The following is an 18,358-nucleotide window of genomic DNA, read 5'->3' on the forward strand; positions in this document are numbered from 1 at the left end:
GGTCAGAGAGAGAGAGAAAGAGAGAGAGAAGGTCCCGGTTCCGCACAGGTCATTGGATAGGGTGTGTGATGTCACACAGGGAGCGCGCTTCGGATTGGTGGATGTGGTGTGGCTGCGGCGTAAACAAAGCGGCGAGGAGAGGTTTGAACTTCACTGTCTCAGTACAGTACAGGCTGCGCGTGGAGAGAGAGAGAGAGAGAGAGAGAGTACTGTGCGGAGAGAGAGAGAGAGAGAGCACGGCGCGTAAAAAAGAGAGCACTGCGCCAAAGCGCAAAGTTGCCTGCTAGTCCACTGGAAGCATAGCAAGCTGGAAAAGAAAAGAAAGTCTTTAGGGGTACTCTTGGTAATCCTTGGCTGATGAGGGTCAGTGCGTTTCTGTAATTTAATCCAAGCCTCTGCGCAGCTCCTCAGTGCCAGGGCGCGCGTTTGGGGTTGTTTGGCCTGCAGTAACTCCGCTCGCACCGCCACCATGAACTTCTCCAAAGATCAACTCTAGTCCCAGACTCCTTACCGCGCGGGATTTCCTGAAGCAAAGCTCGGTGTGTGTGTGTGTGTGATTGTGTGAGTGAGTGAGCATCTCTGGTGTCGGTTGCTCTTGGTCCAGGTGGATCGCCGTACAGATCGGCGGCTCTTCTTCATCGTAGCCGAGCTGTCATGCTGCCCAAAGTCGAGTCAGACTGCCTGGGACTCGCTCGGTCGCATGGGGAGCAGGGCCATATTCCTGCAAACATGCAAGGTAAGGTTAAAAACCAAAAAATTAAGGACTTGGTTTTATATGCCTATTTATTGTTGTTGTTTTTTTTTACTTTTGCACAAGACAGCACAGGAGACACGTGTCTGTCTCATGCACGCTGCAGGACACTGCTACACTCAGACACATCACCATTATTACTCTAGCCATCATTACTGATTTATTTTTGTTCTGTTTTTTTTTTTTTTAAGTAATCATTGCATCCAAGTTGAAGCCTTGTGAAAGTATTTTGCAAAAAAAAAAAAAAAAAAAGAAAAAAAAATATATATAAACTGAAATTATTTTTTTTATTTCACTCAAAAAATTTGGCGAATTTCAGAATGGAATATAAAATTGTTGCGCTTGAATAAGTTGAGGCTTTGGAGTTGAGTTTAAAACAAGTCTAAAACAAGCAAACACACAAAATACATTTGTACAGAAAATTACTTTTATTTGTAACAAAAGGACGTGAAAACAAAACTTATTATTTAGAAAAAGAAATATATACACCGCGGTGTTTTCCTTCAGTGGTGTATTTATTTAAAAAAAAAGAAAAACGATTTATTGTTGCCTCAGTTATTAAACATGATTATCCAAGTGGTAATTATATACCACATTTCTACTCGATTTTTTTTGTTTGTGTTTTAATGTTTGTTTTTTTTTTTTTTTGCGAGTTTATTTATTTATTTATTTAGTTTAATTTGTTTTTGTACAACAATAATAAAAAGCGGATTTTATTTTCTCGGTATGAACGCAGATTCCACGCATATATACATAGAAATTAATAATGTGCCTTATTTAGGTAAAAAACTTTAATGTCTGACTGGGCTGTTTTTTGGCGGTGCAAAGATTTATAAGATTTATAACATTAACACATGCTCTAGAGGATAAAAATGCACCATATAAATTAAAAAAAAATCTATAAAACAGGAACTGTGTGTTGAACAGAAGCAATAAAATGCACTAACTCTAATTAGGAATCATTAACAGACTGCTGTAAAGCAATTCAACTCGAACATTAAAAAAAAAAAAAGATTGAAAAAAATTATTTACATGTCATCCAAAACAAAACGAAATCATAAAATATATTTACTTCTATTTTTGTGTGTATGCAAGCAAACCAATACTAATAATTTTTAAAAAAATATATAATTTGTTTCTACAATATCAAAAATAATTCTCGAAGGTAGATGCGCGAGCACCAAAATCTACCCAAGTTTCCTTTAGAGAGAGAGAGAGACAATGTTAAAGCTAAACGTTAGACTAAACGGATTAATTAGTTTCCCACATGAGCCTGGAGTTCCACAGGAGTTGAGCTTTGGCTCGGCCGACGGCTAAAGCCGGCTCTCCAACCAACGCGCGCGCGTTTCTCCGACCTGCTCACTGTGCGAGCGCTCATGAATATTAATAAGCTTGAAAGTGATGGCTGCCCTGTGTGCCACCATCCTCCACACTCTACAACACTTATTATTATTATTATTATTATTTATTATTATTTATTTATTTATTTATTTGCCCAGATTTCCCTGAAACTCCTTTTTTTTTCTTCTCTCCACTTGTCCACACATCTGCAGGGTGTCTCAGTTCTATAGAACTTTTAGCTTGTTTGCCAAGTAAATTTATAAGAGCTGGTTTTATGAACAAACAACCCAAAAAAAAAAAAAACCTCTGAACTCTGGGTTTCTGTGTGTGTGTGTGTGTGCTTTCGCAGCCCCTCAGTTTAAAATGATGGACTACTCATATGACGAAGACTTGGATGAGATGTGTCCCGTGTGTGGAGACAAGGTGTCTGGATATCACTATGGCCTGCTCACCTGTGAGAGCTGCAAGGTAGGCTGGGAATCCTGCACATCTATATCTATATCTATATCGTATGATAATCATTAAATTGAATTATCACCTATTGTGTTGGATTAACACTTCTTACACTGCTCTAGTGTACAGAATGAACACCTGGCGCACTACATCATTAAACCATCACCCGCCGTGCTCCTTTTAACGTCTACGTTCAGTGTCATTCCATATAAACCCTAGTTCTTTCCATTAATCTCATCCCTGAGATTTTTCTCCGCACTGCAGTCGCACATTGCTCGGTATCAAAGTCCACTTTATTATTATCTACCACGCTATTGCATCATCTAACTCCCCAGCATGCTTCATTTATGGAAATTATGCTTCTTAGTGTAATGTGAAACCGTTTCTAAGTAAACCACACATTTAGGATTTTATTTTTTTTTGTGCAAAGTATTACAGATGTGTGTTTCTTGTTTTTTTCCCTGTTCCATTCTGACGAGAGCGATTAGAAATGCTTATTTCAAAAATAAAAACACACACACCAAAAAAAAAAATCCAGATTACCCTTAACAGAACGTTCTTATTTACAGCTTGCATGATTATTGCATTATTTCTGGTATCTTACATTATAACATCTACAGTAAACTGATACTACTGTATACATAAGTCCGGTTGAATTATTATTTTTGATCAACTCTGTTGTTTTGTTTTTAGGATGCCTGTTTTGTGAACACATTTTTAACGTAGGTGTAGTTTCCTCCTCAGATCATAAATAATCAATCATTTACCCGAGCCTGGCTCATAAATGTGCCCGAGTAGAAATAAATAGCAGTGCAAAATGATTACAGAGGCCGTGGTCGAGTTCTTTGCTTCAGCATTTTCAGTACACTTACATGTTTCATATTACTGTCCCAGTTTTCTTTCTTTTTTTTTTTTTTTTGGTGCAAAAAAAAAACTGTGCGAGCAGTTTGAGAAGTGAAATAAGTGCCACTGGCTTTAGCTTTGGAGCCGACCTTATTTTTAGCTAGGTTCGAAATACCAAAGGAAATATTGCAGTGAGTGTGTGTGTGTGTGTGTGTGTGTGTGTGTGTGTGTGTGTGTGTGTGTGTCTCTAAGTTGAATAAGTTCATGTTTTTTGCTGGTGTGTGTCTGTTTTTTTTATTATTATTATAATTCACTCTGAAAATGAATTCCAACCTGTTGAAGTCAGCTGCTGTAAATTACAGATCAGATTTATTGCGTTTATTTCATAAATAGTGAACATTTTAGAACAATTCAGAGAAGTGATTAAAAGGCCGGTTAAATTAAAATGTCTTAGGGCAATTGTACACAAAAAAATTAGCTTTATTCTTTAAAAAAAAAATATTGCAAAATGTGTATTTGTGATATGCTGAAATAGATTTTACATTTAAAATTGAAAATACGAATTTTAAAATAAAATAAAAAAAACAACAACTGAAAGCTAGACATGGAAGTATCTTTAAAATATAGAAAGTATAAACATGTCTGAGTGTTAAACTGAGCTTGGATGTAATTTTATGAATCAGTTTATTATGGTGCTTTATTACTACATTATTCAGTTTCCGTCAGGTGTTATTCGGGGCATTGCTCACATTTGATTTTTTGACCTTTGACTTGGTTTCTGTTTATTTATGCCCGTGTGAGTTCACATGTCAGAGTGTGTGTGAGCGTCTAAGAACACATGTATGGATCTGTGTTTACACGAGGAAGCCCTGGATGGTGATCATTCAGCGGGCCCTCGCCCTCTTTTCATGTTTCAGCTTGTGTGGCCTTGACACCCCCCCCTACACACACACACACACACACACGCATACTCCTCCGTAAATGAAAATGAGTGTGTGTGTGTGTGTGTGTGTGAGCATGTGTGTGTGTGTGTGTGTGTGTGCCATTTGTCTTTGGCCGAACAGCACATTAACAAATTCAGAGGGGTCAGATTTTTGACATCTTCATTCATCCTGCTCGGCAGGGCTTCTTCAAGCGCACTGTGCAGAACAACAAGCGCTACACGTGTATCGAGAACCAGAGCTGTCAGATCGACAAGACACAGCGTAAACGCTGCCCGTACTGCCGCTTCCAGAAGTGCCTCAACGTCGGCATGAAGCTGGAAGGTAAGAAAAAGAAATGATCTCATCCTCAGATCGCTCTGCTTGGGTTTTTTTTTTTCCCAGGAGCTGTACACGCCACTGACTGTTCAACCAATGCATGTGTGTAATGTGTAAAAATGTGTAGTTTTAGATCTTTAACCACGGTGAATAGTTTTAAAGCTAACTGATATTTGATTCCGTGGTGAGTCCCGAGGCTGCGACCTGATTCGAGCGATTCGAGTCGGAGCCAGGGGAAAGACTTCCAGGCCACTTCCTGTTCAGAAACAAAACTTTTTTTTTTTTTATGCTTTTTAGAAAATCTAAAATTGATTTTTATAGTTCCTTTAGTGTAAAACTTCTCCACCTTTTTTTAAAAAATATTTAATTCAGACATTTTTATTTTTTCAACACAGACACAAAGAAAAAAAAAAAATTTTATGATGTAATTTTGTCTAGAAGTCTTGTTCTAAAAAAGAGTCTGTACAACTTTTAACGTTGTTGTAAATTGCTTAAATGTTCATTTTTTACTAATTTCATCGTATTATCACAGATAAGAGATGTTTTATGTTTTTTTTTTTTTTAACATTACAAAATTTTTCTTTTTATATCAAGTTTATACCTTTTTTACTCACACATGGTTGATTCAAAGCACATTTAAATTCTTTGAACTCACAAAGTCCTGACGTGCGCCTGTTCCGGTCACGTTATCGTTATTTCAATAAGCGACGTCGTGTTCCGCTGTACGAATGCGCTGTTATCACGCGCCGTGTCTCCGTACATACCGCATGGTTCATCGTGCGTGATTTCCAGAGATTTGTTTTTCAGAAGTCTTTACCTGTGCGGTGTGCGTGGCCTCTGCGAAAGTTGAGCAAAGTGTAAAAAAAACAAAAAACAAAAAATCCTAAACTAAGTGTTTATTCATTCAGTTGGCAAAGTGATGCTGCGCACCGCCGAGCATAAAATGATTCCAGTTTCATCAACGTGCGTTATCCATATTAAGCACCACCATGAATCAAACACGGGGGGGCGGGGGGGTGCTCGGTTCGGAACGAGGCCCTGGAGTGAGAAAGAAAAAAAAAAACCTCACACACTCACACACACACAAACACACACAGTCCACTCTCAGAGCTGCTGTGCCATTACATATGCATTGGTATCATAGCTATTCATGTATGTGCATGGAGTAGAGAGCGCGGCGTCGGAGTGGACATGACGAACAGCGTGTCAGGATCCGGCGTCCATACACACACACACACACACACACACACACGCCGTGATGAGACAATGAGCCTCGCCCGGGCTGCGTTTAGCATTCCTGTATATTAAACACGTATAAATCAGACGTCACACTAAATCTCACACACACACAAGACTAATCCGCCTGCACACACACACGCACGGGTTTATACACATTACATACTGTAGACTAAATGCTGATGCAGAAATCCACCCAAGAGCAGAGCGTTCCCACCCGCGTGTCTACGACGTGCATGTAAATAACCGTGTTTAATTAGCCAGCCTGGTTTTCAGGCCACAAAAGCTACAATCGTGCAAGCGTGATTTCCCGGAAGAGCCGAGGATCAGTTTCCAGCTCATTAGTTTCCCTGTAATGTAGAGTCATTAATACTTAAAGTATTAATCATTTTTATTTTTTTATTATTTTACCGTCGTATTCCAGCTTTATAAATATATTTATAAAAAATGCTATGGATGTAGCTGTAGGGGCTTCATAGGGACTGTTACAGGCTTGCTAAGATCAGACACATGAGATAACACACACACACACACATACACACACACACACTGCTTTGACAAGGCCCATTAAAATCAGCTGGCAGCTGGCTTTTTATTTTAATTATTTGATTAATTTCAGCTTCTCCTGCGCCGTGTGTTCTGCAGTTATTAGAGGGCTGTTCTGACAACTGAGTGTGTGTGTTCGTGTGTGTGTGTGTAAATGTTCCCTATTCATGTGTATCTGAGTGTTAAAGCGATTCCAGTTCTCCCAGCTTTCCTCCCGCTGACAGTGTGCGATCTCAAAGAGAAATAATGAAGCGTAAATAATTGACATGTGCTGAACAGACCCGAGCGTAGCGTATCTTTTTTTTTTTTTCTCGTGTCGTGCATGACGGTTATGACTATATGTTGCTTTTTATTGAAATGATGCATGAGAACGGTGGAGGTTTAATACCAGGCCTAAGCGGATATTTAATCTCTGACCGGATATTCTAATCCTGATTTTATAATTTGAATTCTCTGTTTCGTCCCAGCTGTGAGGGCGGACCGCATGCGCGGTGGTCGCAACAAGTTCGGCCCCATGTACAAGCGGGACCGCGCGCTCAAGCAACAGAAGAAGGCGCTGATCCGGGCGAGCGGCCTCAAACTGGAAGCCATGAACCACACCATGCAGACCGCACCCACTGACCTCACCATCTCCTCCGCCATCCAGACCATCCACTCAGCTTCCAAAGGGCTGTCGCTGAGCCACCACCACCACCACCACCATCACCACCATCATCACCAGCACCATCAACATCACCAGCATCCCCAGTCCGGCTCCGACTACGACCGCAGCCCGTTCGTCCCGTCGCCGGTCAGCATGGCCATGCCGCCGCAGGGCTACCAGGCCTACGGGCACTTCCAGAGCCGGGCCATCAAGTGCGAGTACCCCGAGCCGTACGGCAGCTCGCCCGAATCGTTGATGGGCTACGCGTACGCCGAGGCACCGGGCTTTCCGCGCCTGGTAGCCGAGCTGCTCAAGTGTGAACCGGACGAGCCGCAAGTGCAGGCCAAGATCCTGGCCTACCTGCAGCAGGAACAGGCCGGACGGAGCAAGCACGACAAGCTCAACACGTTCGGTCTCATGTGCAAGATGGCCGACCAGACGCTCTTCTCTATCGTCGAATGGGCGCGCAGCAGCATCTTCTTCCGTGAGCTAAAGGTAGGCGAAACTCTATATTAGAAAAGTTTAAATTTACGTTGGTGATTGCATTCTTTTATCTACCGCGACGTAAACGTCTACATCACCCTACGTCACATATATAAATATATAATGTCTACACAACCCTGGTAAAAAAAATAATAAATCCAAAAAATGAGACCAAGATAAATAAATTTGAGAGTTTTTTTTAACCTTTAATGTTGCAACTTTAACCTGTTCAACTCAACTGAAAAATGAAATGAAAGCAGACTGAAACTTTTTTTTGTTTTTTTTTTTAGGGGAGGTAATAATAAACAAATAATAATAATAAAATAAAAAAAAAAAACAGAAAGAAAGTGACTGCATAAATATGCTTATCTTTGAAGTAATACTTTGTTCAAGCACCATTTGATGTTATTGCTTTGATGTTATTATTTGAATTTGTTTTTCAATTGAGTTCTGAAATGATTCATCTTGGGCTCATTTTTTTACATCACAAAACCCTGGCGTTTTAACTGTACATCAGTTATATATATATATTCATCATATATTTTAGTGTATATTTTAGTTACACTGGTTATAAGACCTTATATTAAATGTATATTTACAGTAAAAATGTCTAGATTTACGTAAATAAACATCCAGGTTTACTTTGTAGTGGTTCTAATGGTTTTATTGTCATTTCGCCAGCTATAATTATCATTTAATGATCATTACAGTCACGCTTCTGTACACGTTTAGTCCTAATACTTTTTGACGTAAAGTGCTGAGTGAGGAGAGTGTACAGCTCGGGGCTTCACAGAGACCCAGTGAAGCGGAGTGCGTTGATGCTGTTGCTAAACACTAGCAGCATGGTATCACAGTAACATGACTATGATTATGAAATGTTATAAAGGTTTGCTCTCAGTAGAGAGTCAGCAGGTATAAAGGTTTATACGGTAAACACTGTTAATAATAATACACGTTCATGTAAATGTCAGTAGGCCTTGTTTTGGTGCTTTAGTCTAGTAAGTGAATCAGACTGTGAGCAAGCGTTCGCCTTTCGTCTCACTCGATGTTGAAAAAAAAAAAACGACTAAAAAAACAAGAGAATTCCCACTACACACACACACACACATGGGAGAAAAGCAGCTCTTCCGACACCTGTTTTCCAGATTTGAATAATACCCCCTTTTCCTTTATTGCATGCTCCTATTTATTCGTAACTCCCCGTTTGCATTATTTTTTCCGATTAGATGTTTATATGCACATGTCGAGCTGCTCATTAACCGAAGCCAGCGCACTTACCCCCGCAGCGTCGAGTTTCAATTTGGAGCTCGCTGTTCAGTTTGGAGCCTTTTGTCCGTAATGAAACGTAACGGTCACATGGCTCTTCACCACGCTATTAGCACTAGACCTCTATTGCCTGTCCGCTGCCTCGTCGGTAGAATGGGACGGACTCAATTCAGCGTGGATTAGCATTGTGTCCCGGCTCACTGCTATTATACGCTATTATACTGATAATTGTGGTTGAACTTTGCCTTTCGCCGTGCTGGATAACCCTCGTGTTGCGGTGACCGGCCCACGCTCTTACTCTGGATGATTACTTCACACGGCCCTTGTTAAAAGGTCCCGGGGTGTAGGTGTACAGTTTGACATTAGCGAACAGCAATGGAGGTGTAATTAGCGACGCTCTCATAGAGGTGCAATTTCCAAACGGCGCACCGAAAACAAACCATTTCTCAGAGCGTGCTCCTGACACTAATTAGCGCCGTACTCGTACCGTTATTGTCACACACTAGAAAGAAGGACTTGAGGCCTGTAGATGAATGAGAGGATCCTGACCCGGGTCAACAGGCCTTTCACTGGCGCTAGATTTGGAGCGAAATTGTGCAGCAGCCTCCTGCTAACAGATCAGAGACAAAGTTAAGGTCGTCCTATCTGGTGGAGAAAATGTTGATTATAATGCACGATATAATATTTAATCGTTTTTATGGAACCCAGACTAATGCAGTAAAGTTTATTGCTTCACTTGATACACGGGTTCCTGGTAGGTGACGAGTCAGTTATCATACAGCCTGTAGCACAGTTGATTGAGATTTGATTATTACTGATTATTTTTATCTGTCACAATGATATCAAGCAAAATATGCAAAATATGGGACGTTTTATTTATTTATATATACTGTGTTCATATGTATACAATAAACACCATCTCTCGTCTCTTTTTAAACACCATAAGTGACAACTTAACATCATTACATGTGAACTATAAACTAATTAATGATATCTAAATACGGCAAGTTTAATCCAATTAATTAAATAAATTATTATCATATTACTGCTTTAAACGTTTTGTGTTATAGATCAAATCGTCACTTTTCCAAATCATTATTTTGTCATCGATAATGGTAGTCTTAAAAAGGAGTAATGTAACAATATTCATATTTATTGTGCTTTAAAAAATGTTTGTTTGTTTGTTTGTTTATAAATATTATCACAGTGCCCAAACAAATAATTTGCACTATTTTGTTGCTTTTTAATGATGGATGTAAATCTCCTAATGGTGCTTATCCTCATCTCTATACTGTTTAACAAAGAAAATGTTTGTTTGTTTTTTTATTTGTTTATAAATATCATTATCACAGTGCCAAAACAAATGAGTTGTGCTAATTTCTTGCTTTCTATGTATAGATCTAGTTGGCATAGCCTTTAGGTGTGTGTGTGTGTGTGTGTGTGTGAGATAAAAAAAACAAACAATAACGATAATAATAATAATAATAATACAAAAAAAGAAATATAAATCACGAAATAACTTTGTCAAACACAAGTTGGAAAAACACTTCTCCCCTTGTGCACTCGGCGGCCGTAGTGGATGTCAGTAGACGTTTCATCCGAAGTGTTCGAGGGGAAAAATAATCTGTCACTGACTTTTGTTTGTACCCGATGCTTAACATCCTCAGGAGCGCGCTAATGACAAAGCCGCAGGTAGCGTTTAATAAACAGCGGAAAACGCCAGTGAATATGAGGCTTGTCAGAGGATCTGGGGAACTGCAAGGCCGCTATAAATACACCTTCATCTGCGTCACTATTATTAGCCTCCTAAGAACAAAGGAAATTCCCTGGTAATAGAGTCGGCTCTACGCGAAAAAAAAAAAAACGTCGGCCGAACGTTTAAAGATTCGGTTTCCATAAGGTGGACTTAGTTACAGCGCTCATAAATATTTGTTCCTGAATGGTCCTCTCTCTAAATAGAGCTCCCCATTGTGTTCAAATGAATAAAAGAGAGAGACAGAGAGCTCACATACTCCATAGACTTACGAGGGAAAAAGTTAAACTCTATAATAATAATATTAATGAGTTTATGGATGTGTTGTGAGCGTGTGTTTCGTAAAACATTCCACACTGTCGTGAATACATACTGTACTTTAGTACTTATGGTATAATATGCTAATAGTAATCAGTTTTAGGATGAATTCCTTTAAGGATGAATAAAACAAACCCACACAACTAATTCCATGATCATAAACAGAATATCATTTACACTCGTACGATACACGCTGTATAAAGTAGTTTACATTAATCATACACAGTGACTCATTTCAAAACCTATGCATTGGTGTACATAAGTGTGTGTGTGTGTGTGTGTGCCGAATGCGTGAGCTGGGCACAGAGAGGAGGAGAAGGGGAAACAGATGCACTCGTTCCTTGTTGTCAGACCCGTGCGTGCCTGTCTTCTCCCGGCCCCGCTGTTAGCACTCGACGTGGGGAGTGATTCACGTCCACCGAGAGATCGGCCTTTTCATTCTCATCTCCCTGCCATTGTTTAATAGATAGGATGCATGCGCTGCACTTTTCCTCGCTACACAATAGGACCAAAAATACACAGATTCGCCACGCTATATACGATTCACTATTATTATTATTGTTATAATTATTATTATTATAATTATTGTCACGTTATTCCACACAATAGTGTTGCCAGTGTTAAAAGGTAAACTTCATCACGCGTGAATGAACTCGTTAGGTGTATATTTAGTCCTTCGAGCTGATAAAAGTCAGCCATGCAAGGCTTACGGTTCCTCAACATGTGGTGCACATATTTATTTTTACCTGTTCATGGCTGCTTGGGGACGGTCCAGATATTTCTTTTTTTTTCTTCTCTTTCCTTCTTCACAGTGAAGTGAATGACAATACCAGGCGCAGCGTCATGCAAGCCATGCAGGAGTGCATTACGGCCTTGTTCTTTACGTTTTGGTTTGTGCTTATTGCAAAAGCAGCTGCGCAGAAGTAAAGTAAAGAGAAGAGAAGGCAAGAGACGAGACGAGACGAGACGAGATGGGTTCAGTGATTAATTCAGCTAGTTTTTCACCTGCTGAGAGCGCTCGGAAAGGCGTGGGCTCTAATCGGACCGGACGTTTGATTTAATCATGTGTAATTAACTAATTAGTCTGGGTATTTCTATCGACCTTAAACACACGCGGTAGGTATCGCTAGACTGAACGGAAGCTAAACGCCGTTGTTACTCCTGATTCACTGTTAGTAATCGCACGCACTTGTTTGTTTTTGTTTGTTTGTTTGTTTGTTTGTTTTTCTTCCCCTTTGCTTTTTGGATTTGTCTGAATAATGCATCGCGCATCGCTCGCCGACTGTATAGATTTCGCTGTCCATTAATATTACATGAATTTACTTTTGTAGAAATGCACCCCTCCCTCCATTGCCTGACAGGGCCAATTTTAGGAGTGTGGGTTCGAGAGACTATAATTTCCAACAGAACCCATATCTACAGGAATTAATAAGGCGTTGCAGATGCGATCTGTGAACTTGAAGGCGATTTATATCGTGCCCTTTCTCCTGATGTACACCCATATGTGCACACACACACATATATATACACACACACACACACAAAACATCCGGTAACGGTGCAGGTCAGTCAGGTAGTCGCTGACAAACAGCCCGGTAACTACGTGCGGGCGCAGATTTGTAATGGTGTCCCTGGTCCATTGCATTTGAATTATCCCAGCAGGATCCTGCGTTGCTTTACATTACGGGGGGGCGGGGAGGGGGGGGTGGGGGGGCATGCAGCGCGGATGAACAAGGCACCAAGGGCAGGGGTGCATGCTGAAGGACAGAGGGGGGAAACAGGTGGGAGGTTAATGGCCCCTGGACCGGATCCACCAAGCATTCAGACTTGATATATGGGCTCTGGGCCTGGTCGCGGGCGTAAGCTTTCAAAGATATATTATTTCATTTGAGGAGCAGCGTTCTCATATCCCACATTTGTCCACTGATAGATGATATCCCCGTGCTCACCGGCAGCCACGATTTGATCTGGCGTGTGAGTTTTTGTAAGGCGTGCTCCCGTACATATTTCTCTATCTTTCTCTCACTTTTTTTTTCTCTCTCTCTTTTTCTCTTTTCTCCATCAGTGAAAATGTCTCTCTGCAGGTTTATTGATTAGTAGGTCTATTTTTTTCTCTCTCTCTCTCTATATATATATATCAGGAAGACCGGAAGCGAGCTGTGAATCATCAAATGAAACGGTATTTGTATATATGAATTCCTGAACCGCTCGATGAATTAAACACCACTGGAATGCACTGCAGATTTATAATAATAATAATAAACATAAAAATAAAGAATGCAGATGTTTTCATTTTACATGAAGTCTGTGTTTATGGTCGGTACACATCGGTTTATTGATCGTTCAGCCGGGTGAAGTAAAGCGCTGGCCTGCCTGGTGATGACCGCAGTGTCCCAGTGAAACAGCTGAGCACAGAGCACAGAGCTCGGGTGTCTCTGAAACATCCCCGGAAAGCTGCCGGCGCGCCTCAGAGAGTTGAGGAAGGAAGTGTGTGCACTTGTTAAAAGAAAAGATTTAGGGTCCGAAACTCCCTGCAGGGCCGTTGGAGCGACTCTAGAGATGAACCCCAGCGGGCGGACGGGGGTCTGCTGCTCCACTTGTTGCTTTGATGAAGGATGAAAGCTTGTCGTCCTGGTCCTCGACAGAGTCGTCCACTTTGTTCCCGCTCCCCGTGTCATAGCTGTGGTTTGGAGAAGCCACACAACCAGGATGATACGGTTCAGGTCGTTTAATAGGTTTTCGATTGAATGGGATCTTGATCGGGATTATCACGTAAAAGGTTCACGCGGGATATAGTTCCGGCTTACAGTTCGACAGTCCTGCATGATGAGGACACATTTCGAGACACATTTACTACAAAAACGCTGTTGAAAACGTCATGCAAATAATAAGATTCGGGCTTCTTTGGAGTTCTGAGGTCCCTGCGGCCTGACGGCAGCTCTGCTATTTTCAGACTAAAGTTCATAAGAGCGACAATAAAAATGCCACTCAGATGTCTCGATAATTTGTCCCTTCTCCAGCCACCCAAATACCACCTGACATATGGCACACTAATGTGCGCTGCACTCATAAAGGCCCCGCAGGCTTACACCTGTTCGTACTGACGGGTTCAAAAATGAAGCTATAAAATATGAAAAGTATAAAAAAAAAAAAAAAAAAAAAGAAATTTAGTACTCTGGGACTCGGCTGATATAAAACAGACGCATTAATGTATCTTTTTATTTCTTAAACCTGTTCGGACCTGGTTCTGGCTCTGTTCCTTTTTTCTGCGGCTCGCAACAGCATTTCAGTTTTGCGATTTGCAAAAAAAATCGTCCCACTTTTTTTTTTTCTCGTTCCTCCGGCGTGCCACGCTGATTAATTATCAGCTTGTAATAGGCGCAGGTCCGAGGCTGACAGCCTCTGTCCGCCGCCTCTCTCTATCTGTCAGCAGTTGTCTTCAACGTCTATTTTTGCCCTCTATTCTGGACGTGCTGAAAGGGGCCAAAGACAATAGATAAGTGTGCTGCTCGGAAAGACTGGCATGCGGTTTAAGCTTACACTTATATTTAACCGGCGTGCATGCAGGCTCGGATTTGCGTTCTGCCGAATTGCTGTGTGAGTTTCAGCTGTGCGGTGTTATGCAGAGTTAAGACAAGGCGGGAGCTGCGGGGACCTCAGAAAGGAGAGGACAAAGAGAGGCCACCTGTTTATTATAGGGTTATAAATCACTGCTTTTTTTTTTTTTTTTGTCTTAGTCACTCAAGTTCAGACTTTTGGATGGAGTTTGGGACGTTGGCACGGGACTTTCTTAACCGTTTCCATGCACAATATTCACAGTATACGGGGACATTTTTAAGTTATTTGAAGTGCATTCTTGCTTTATGACAAAAGTGTGTTTTCATGGTTCCTGAAGGAGTGAAAGGGACCTATTGTGTAAAATGACGTGGTAGTCATGAGTAGACATTCAGAAGGTTCTCCAGTGTGTGTGTGTGTGTGTGTGCATAAAAAGCGAGTTGTTTTTATCTTCTAATTGAATCTTTTAATAATTTTTCCATTTTTGTATCGGTCTGTGTCTTTAAACAGGGCATATCGATTTTCATCCCTAATGTGACATCATATAAGCTAAGCCCGCCCCCTGGCTGGGAAAGAGGCGTATCTTAACCATAAGTCTTTTACAGAGCTGTGTGACCCCATGTCAACTGGATTTGTAAAATATGGGACCTTTAAAGCTCAAAACAGACAGATATGAGCATGATGCAGTGACGATGGCTACCAAATCAAAACAACTTATGATTTAAATGGTGAGAGTGCTTGTAAAGCTTTGTACAGCATATGAGGAGCTCTGGACTAAATAACAATATGTGTAGCTGAAACAACGTTATCATCACCCATCTTGTACTTACATCACAATGATTGATAGACAGAAAAGTAACCAGGATCCATGATTTTAGCCTTTCATTACTAATAAATGTATAATGCCCATATAAGGCATTATGAAATATATATAAAATGCACGTGTGCCTTTTTTATATAGTTTTTTTTTTTTTTTTTAGATGGCTAGTTTTTGTGTTTTAAAGCAACAAATAATCTGCTTCTACTGTCAGTGATAAAAAAAAAAAAACAAGAAAAAAGAAAAAAAAAAGAAAGGGATTCACTGGAGGAGAAAAGTATGCAGAAGAACGCGTGCACAAAGCCATCACGCCGGCACTCAGACTGTCCGGCTGAATAATACAGGAGTCCCGGTCGGTCCGCATCAGCTCCCCTCCCCCAGCCAATCAGCAGTCATTTCCTTCTGTCCATCAACATGTCACACGAAAGTAATAAATATCGATAGGCAATAAAGACTCCCATAAATTGAAAAGAAAAAAAATCGAGGGAAAACTCTATATGGGAAATAAAACCAAATGAAAATGTGGCGGTCAGTCTGGGCGTGGGAGCGCGCGGGTGTGTTTGTGTGTTCTAGATTGAGCACCGGCGCTGGATCGATAGTCAGTCGATGCTCTGCACAGAACTCATTTTGAATTTGGAGAGCATTATTTTCTCACTGCGCTCTCCAAGGCAGGAGGTGGGGTGCAGAAGTGCAGAGGTAGAGAGAGAGTGTGTGTGCGTGTGTGTCCGTGTGTGTGCATGTGTGTGTGTGTGTGTGTGTTCGGGTGTACTTCAGGGAGCTCATGCTCCCTTGACTTCATGTATATTAGGAGACTAATGTTCAGCTGAATAATTGATTAGATTCTGTTCTGTTTTTGATAATTAGTTGATGGATTCTTTGCTTTAAACTCTCTGATTCACAGGAAAAGACTTTGAGACCCATTAAATATAGATATGTATATATAGTTTTTCTTTTTTTGAGATATCTGATTTCTTTTTTTCAATTTGAATTCAGTGTTATGAGCACGCTGTACAGGAACGACACTGCTCAAGATCTCAGATGTGCTTCTTATGTACGTCCCTGTGCGATGCAACTGGAGGCAAATCCTGGACAAATTTGAAGTATATATATATATATTAAGAATCTAAATAAAAGTTATTAATATTAAAAACGAGGTTCCTTTGCTAATTATTATAAATACTAAATAATTTGCATTCATTTTGCAAACTGAAATGTTGTATTTATTACATTACAGCCTGAAATATAATATTTCATAATATTAAACTATTATAGGTTTTAATGTATCTTAGTTGTAATAATAATGATAAAACAAATTAGGAAAAAATTCTAAAAAGTTTTTTTTTTATAAAAAAAAATGTGAAAAAACAACAACACTTATTATAATAAATAATTGTGAACTATTATTGGTTTAAATTTTATTTATAAAGTTTTTTTTATCAAAAATTCTAAATAAGAATATATTATAATTAATAATATTAAACTATTTTAGGTTTTAATTTATCTCAGTTGTGATAATGATAAAACAAATTAGGAAATAATTCTAAAAAGTTTTTTATTTTATAAAAAATGTGAAATAAGAAAACAAAAATGTGTATATAAATAATAGTGAACTATTATTGGTCTAAATTTTATTTATAAAGTTTATTTTTATCAAAAATTCTAAATAAGAATATATTATAATGAATAATATTAAACTATTATAGATTTCAATTTATCTTATTTGTAATAATAATAATAATAATAATAAAACAAATTAGAAAATTATTTAATTTCTAAAGTGTTTTTATGAGAATTAAGAATATCTATTATAGTAGATAATTGTAAACTATTGTTGGTTTTATTTGTATTTTTTAAGGTATTTTAATAAAATATTTTTTTATTTTATAGAAATAAGAATATATTATAATGCATGATATGAAACTATTATAGGTTTTAATTTATCTCATTTGTAATAATAGTAATAATAATTAATAATAATAATAATAATAATAATATGAATAATAATAGAACAATTTAGAAAATTATTTCATTTCTAAATTTTTTTTTTCTTTCTCAAAAATGAGAAATAAGAACAAATTAACATTTAAAAATGTGTCAGTCACACACACTGATGAAGTTTGGTCTTGCCCATTTCAGCATTATATTATATACACCACTGCAGCTGTTGTTTTATTCCATACTACACCGTCGTATCGCTCTGCCTGCGTAAGCCGCTTTACACATACACACACACACACACACACACACGAACACACACACACAGGTCACAGGCTATAGATCAGCCTACCGTAAAGCCTTATCTCAGCTCTTCTAGGGGAAACTGCTCTCAGGTCAGCTCATGGACCAGCAGAGGTTACTACCACTGTTTATTGTTTTCTGGCTGCTATAGCATGAAGGCGGGCGCTGGAGGCCACGATCGAACGCAGTGGGTTTTACAGGTCAGGGGTCAGTCTGACGAGTCTGTTAATGTGGTCAGCGTGGGAACTGATCAATCTCCTTGCTCCTGAGATGGAGCCAGTCTGAGATTAACTACGAAGCAGACATGGAGACCTGGTGCCGAAGTATGAGCGTCAGTTGTTATATTTTCTCCGTTCCTTTCATTATTATTATCATACAGGCTTGTTTTCTCTTGCAAAAAGTGTTTTTGAACTGGACACGTTTACAGTATGTAGCGTGCATCAAAACCACGGGCCCCTAACTACAGCTGCTCAAAGCTGATCCCTATGTCATCATTTGTTAACCGTCAGCTGCTCTCACATCATCTGAGTTAAGCTGTGGTGTTCCGTCAACTTTATGAGCGTCTGTATATATAAAAAAAAAAAACAATAAAATAAGAGGCTGCTTTTCAACACATGACTTTCTGAATATCGGACACGTCAAAAAGTGAGTGAGATCTCAGGATAGTTTGTCCACAGAGGACTCTGGGTATGGAGAAATGTGAACCCTGTGACGGGTGGCCGCCTGCTGCTCAAAGTCCCAGCGTGCTTATCACCTCGGGCTGTGGACGCAGGGGAGCAAACAGAGGCCCTGCCATGATAAACATGCAGAGAGATTTCCACTGGATCAGGGAAACGAGAGGGCACGTGAACTTTCA

General features: G+C 39.7%; 1 protein-coding gene across 1 annotated transcript in view; it reads left to right on the top strand.

Moving 5' to 3' along the window:
- Positions 1-200: 200 nt before the first annotated feature.
- Positions 201-18,358, top strand: part of nr5a2 (nuclear receptor subfamily 5, group A, member 2) — a 46,264-nt gene continuing 28,106 nt past the window's right edge. The window contains exons 1-4 of the mRNA XM_053513128.1: positions 201-736; positions 2,442-2,560; positions 4,512-4,653; positions 6,897-7,567. Of these exons, the coding sequence (XP_053369103.1) occupies positions 655-736; positions 2,442-2,560; positions 4,512-4,653; positions 6,897-7,567 (1,014 nt within the window). The 5' untranslated portion in view covers positions 201-654. The remainder of the gene's footprint in view (positions 737-2,441; positions 2,561-4,511; positions 4,654-6,896; positions 7,568-18,358) is intronic.

The sequence above is a fragment of the Clarias gariepinus genome, chromosome 15, assembly GCF_024256425.1.
Source record: "Clarias gariepinus isolate MV-2021 ecotype Netherlands chromosome 15, CGAR_prim_01v2, whole genome shotgun sequence".
NCBI classification, from domain to species: domain Eukaryota; kingdom Metazoa; phylum Chordata; class Actinopteri; order Siluriformes; family Clariidae; genus Clarias; species Clarias gariepinus.